Source organism: Pholcus phalangioides, unplaced genomic scaffold (genome assembly GCF_987345545.1).
Source record: "Pholcus phalangioides strain wild (caught in Gottingen) unplaced genomic scaffold, Ppha-v1.0 ptg000043l_1, whole genome shotgun sequence".
NCBI classification, from domain to species: Eukaryota; Metazoa; Arthropoda; class Arachnida; order Araneae; family Pholcidae; genus Pholcus; species Pholcus phalangioides.
In genome coordinates, this window is record NW_028301629.1 from 1728333 (window position 1) to 1733682 (window position 5350).

The window sequence follows — 5350 nt, forward strand, 5'->3', positions numbered from 1 at the left end:
ATCGTCCCCCAGGGGGCGTTAACGTCCACGTTGGGAATCACTGATCTAAACTCTCACGCCACACCCGGATGAAGACGAAATACACGAATTAAAAAGTGCCAACTGATTATTAATAATAATAATAACTGGTTTAATGATGGTGGCCTGGAAGAATTTCTAGTCTATTAGACTCCGAATACACAAAAACGCGACGACCGCCGACGAGAGTCAGAGCCCGTCTTCGTCGAGCCTCGAGCCCAGTGGCTTGGTGAAACCCTCCCTCCTCGGGAACAACGTGCCCTTGCCGATCGCGGTGCTGACCCCGTGCACTTTCTTCCTGTTCTCCGACCAGTACGTGATGGGCTTCTCGAGGTAGAGCGAACGGTCCGGCGAGCACTGGAACTCCTTGTCCGGGTCAAAACCTTCGACTGCGAACTGCTCGTGGGTCGTGCTGATGTACGTCGGAGGCGAGGGTGGACGGAACACTTCCTTGGCTATCTTCTTGGCGATCTCTTCGTACAAGAACTTCTCGTAGGCGACAGCTCTTTTACCCCGTTCGATCTTGTCCAGTGACTTGGGCTGTGGGAAGAGACATTAACGCGGATCAGACATCGAATTCTCAGTCAATTATTAATTAAACAAGATCAGCTATACACCACGGGGACACGCTAATTTCGATCTGAGGTTTTCAAAAGATGTTCCGAGGACTTCTGGGGCCCAAATGAGCTAAAGGGGTCAGTATGATGTGTTATGGTAAGAGGCATGCCGTATTCACCTTTACCCTCAATGTCATTATTTTCAACCGTACATCATACATGCTCAACCAATGACCCCGCTGGCCAGATGTCGCCCTCGGAATCATCTAATGTAGCTAGCGACCTCAAACCTAATTTTGTAGAAATGAATCGAGCAATACACAACCAAAACATTTAAGTGACCCGCGGAACATTTTCAGAGCACTTTGCCTCGGCACTTTCACAGTTAACTAAAGCGACCAGGAGCACTATTCTAGGCTCACTTAGGTTGCCCGCGGCACATATCTAGATCTCTTAAGTGATTTTTTTCAGCTGCTACTGAGATGAGTCAAGTGGTCCGTGGCACATTACCATTCAATTTATGTTTCTTGCGGCACATTTACCCATCACTTGAGGGGTTCCTGGCACTTAATTGACCTAGAGCGCTATTCCACTTTCTCTTCACTTTAGTTGCTGGCAGTACGTTTATAGGTCACGGGTCACTCAACTGGCGTGGTGCATTTACAGATCACTCATGTGACTCGCGCCATGTTTATAAGTCAATGAAGTGGCATCAGTCCTAAAATTTTGAGCACCCTTGCGTACACATTCCTCTGCGGAATTTCTAACGAACCGGAACATGCCGAAACGTGTGTTCTGGAGACAGGCTCTAAGTGTAAAAACCATAGAAAGCCAACTCCAGCCACCCACCTGCCTTGGCACTACTAGCCAGTTCTGTAGGTCACCAAAATAACTCTAAGGACTTTATAGCCCGATTCTCACTATGACCGGGTCTTGGCGCTGGTTCGTTACCGCGTTACTTTTTCCTCTACTTTTGCAGAAATTTCAAAGGAAGACGCTTGGGGGGGGGGAAGCCTCCCGTTCCGTCATTATTCTGTGACCTTTATATTGAAAGAGCCATAAATTATTGGTTGCCCGAGGAGGATGGCTGGGTGCAGTCATAGTGAGATGGGGGGGGGGCCTTAGATAGAAGGCCTCCGCACGCTGCTTGTGACGTCAATAAGTAGTCTATTTTTCCTTAGAATATTCGGGAAAAAAAAATTCCCTGCTCGTGCCAGTAGCATCATTGTGCGAAAAAGAAATTATTGGGCTCAGAATTGGCGACTTCTATGCCCCACATCCAATCACTATGCGATTCGTGAGTCAATCAAGACGATTCTACGCCAAAATAAGAAGAAACGAAATAGGATGCTGTGTTTCAAATGTGGCAAACTTACTAGGTAGTCTTAATGACGTTTAAGGCAACCCGGCGGTGGCCTTCTATCTCTGGGTGGTGCAAGCCTTATGCGCAGTCTCTGAACTGGTTCTACCATTTTTTTTCCCTTGAATGAAACGGTTGTCTCTGGCCTCACAGTGTTTTAACCTTTAAGCGGAAATTAAGAATCACTAACCCCCCCCCCCCCGCCCATAAAAATGCAATGTCTTCTTTAATGACGTAGGCTTTTTCCCGATTTTCAACAGGTTCAAACTAAGGGGTATAAGGAAAAGTTTTCCATAGAGAAATAAAGTTTACAAAACCATGTGGGCTTATAAATGCTGAAATAAGAGGCTTTTATAAAGGCGAAATATCTCGTCATTGTCGCTTAAAGGGTTAGGTTCATCTCTGTTTTTGGAGGAAAATATTTGGCTGTATCTGATACAGAGACAGAGCAGTGGCATCTAATGTTGCTATCTGTTACATGACTCACATTTCGTTGACGAATCCTAATAAAAGACTCGACTCACCTTGAAATCATGGCTGGTCGTCGACATCCATTCGCTCTCCGGCGCGTATATCGGATTCGCCAGCAAGTTGGTATGACCCCTCCGGATTTTGTAAGCGATGTTTTGTTGTTGTTCTTCGCGGAACATTTTCCAGGTTCGAACCCTCGTCCGGAATTTTCTTTGGAAACAAATCGGCGCTGAAACTTATCGTTAATCGAACGAACTTGCTATTCGCGGTGACTTGAAAAAAATGTTGCTGCTAAAAAATGAAAGCTTGATTTGTGAACAGTTTCTGAAATATTTAGAAAATCGCAATAACCGCTTTACAATGGATATTCGGTCGATCGAAATGACACGGGATAAGATTAGGAAGAAAAATAACAAAAACAGGGAGTAGAAATTCATGTTGAAGTTCCATGTTGTCGTGGCAACCATTACTCGTATCTCACGTCTGTTTTCTTTGGTTTTTTTTTTGCTATAACCAAAGCTGTATTGAATCTCGAGCCGCTTTGACTAAAACGGTGTAGTTTTAAGGGGGCATGAGATATTGAGGCACAGCTGAAGATGCTCGCCTTCGCTCAGGTGCGGATCCAGGACGATGTGCCAAGAGAGGCGAATCGTGTAAATTCGTTGAAACATCCCGTATTTTATAGGCCAGACAAATCTTCCCCATATTGGTGGGCTCTAGGGCCCCTGAATGCACGACTGAGTGAATTCAGACGTCTTCAGCTGTGATTAGAGTGGAGGCAGGCATCTTCAACTGTGAGTGCAGCTGAGGCAGGCATCTTCAACTGTGAGTGCAGCTGAGGCAGATATCTTCAACTGGTAATGGAGCGAATGCAGGCGCCTTCAGCTGCCAATGGCGCAAAAGCAGGCATATTCAGCTGTGAATGGAGCCAAGGCATTGAACATTGAAGGACCGGACACACTCCGCTTCCCATCTCAAGGAGATATCAAAGCGTTCCCGAAAGATGGATGCATCCGGAATTTTATTAAATATGTATATGTATGTATATATATCTATATAAATTTGTATAACAGAATAACAAGTCCAATTACAGGAGTATAAATCAACGAAATAATTATGATAAATCATGATCTAAGAATCGAAATCTAAATTGATATTATAGCGTTCTTGGCACGTCCGGACTCGACAGTCAAATTCCGTTGGTGGTGGTCCGGTGGCACATAAAGGCTACTACTACTAGTAAACCACACATGCAAATCGTCCATATTCCTCTGCGGAACCTCTAACGAATTGGTACATGCGGGAATGTGTGTGTACGTGTAGTGAAACCTGACGTGAAGTTTGTTCCCGTGTAACGCTTGTTATGTGTCGTGCTGCCGTCTGCCACCAGTTTTTCTAACTGTGAGTGAAGTGTAATGATTGAATAATTTATCGTTGTAGGCGTGTTGCTCTCTGTGGCGAGACTTTTTAATGGGGAGAACGGCTCGCATTTGCGCCTCGAAGTTGGGAACCACAGGAAACCAACTTCAGCCGACCACCACTGCGGTGACGGTGGGGTTCGAGCCCGGATCCCCGCGATGCGAGTCCGTCATTATGACCACTCGACCACCACAGCGGCGGCACATAAGGGCTGGAGACCGCAGCCTGGGATTTCAAAAGAAGTGAGGAGAAGACTTGTGTGGCAAGTAAGAAGAGATGAAGTTGGCATGTTGAGGTGGGAGAGATTCGAGAATGATCTAAATACACAATACATACAAAATATATGCAACGCCTCCACTGTGATGCGAAACGAGGAAACAAAGCCCCTGTCCACAGTGCTGAGCAATTTTGCTTCCCTTTTTACAGAATATGCCTATGTACACACACACAGGACAAAACACACAGAGCCTCCACTGCGACGGGAATAATCAAACAGAGCCTCCGTTGACAGTGCTGGGCATTCACTTTTGAATTACTCACATATATTATTTATATTACGAAAAAACATTAGTATGAATGCAATGCATATTGAGAGCAAATATCATTATGCGCTTATACAAATAGATATTCAAGGTTACAAAACTGTTTTCTTGCTATGCCAGTGTATACAGGGTGTTCTGTGAATGAACCGACAAACTCAAATGGTTGTTAATAGGCATCAAGAGGAACAAAAATTGCAATGGAACATGGTGTCGCAAACTACGTTGAGAGGTTGAAAATCGGGAAAAAGGGGCTCTGACTCCAGAGGAGACGAAAGGTGTATGTCAGTTGATCGCTGAATGCGTTCATGGGGGTTCGCTCACAATATCTCACGAAAACAGCGTCGCGAAACGCATGCTCTACTGTAGGATCACGCGCTGCGGACGACGTAAATTAGCGCTATTGCGGTAGTAAGCAAGTGAAGCAGTTTACGTCAGCCGCAGCGAGTGATCCTACCGTTGCGCATGCGTTTCGCGACGCTGCTTGCGTCAGATATTGTGAGTGAACCCCCCCCCCCCCCATGAACGCATTCAGCGATCAACTGACATCCACCTTTCTTCTCCTCTGGACTCAGAGCCAGCATGCGTTTTTCGCGATTTTCACCCTCTCAGCGTGGTTTGCGACACCATGTTCCATTGCAATTTTTGTTCCTGTTGATGCCTACTAACAACCCTCTGAGTTTGTCGGTCCATCAACAGAACACCCTGTATAGGCCTACTAAAGCATTAGTATTATTCCTCCTGTAGTTTACGAGGCAGTTGTAGGCCGAGGTTTGTTAGCCGAGGCAGATATCTTCAGTTGAGAATCGAGCCGAGGCAGATGCGAATGGAGCGGAGGCAGGCGGATTCCAGGTGACGTATCGGAGAAGCCAATTGTGTAGGTGTATGTGGATCATCTCTCGTATTTAATCTCATCTATATTGGATCATCTCGTAGTTTAAGGGAAGGATAATTTATCTCTCCCCGCCCCACTTGCTCTGGCTCCC

The 5350-nt window shown here is 45.9% G+C and overlaps 1 protein-coding gene across 1 annotated transcript; it reads right to left on the reverse strand.

The window, feature by feature from the left end:
• Positions 1–207: 207 nt before the first annotated feature.
• On the reverse strand, positions 208–2585 carry LOC149063780 (uncharacterized). Its single transcript, XM_089255595.1, has 2 exons — positions 2460–2585; positions 208–558 (listed from the first exon to the last, which is right to left on the reverse strand). The coding sequence occupies exons 1-2, from the start codon at positions 2583–2585 to the stop codon at positions 208–210; spliced, it is 477 nt and encodes a 158-aa protein (XP_089111721.1).
• Between the last annotated feature and the right edge of the window lie 2765 nt (positions 2586–5350).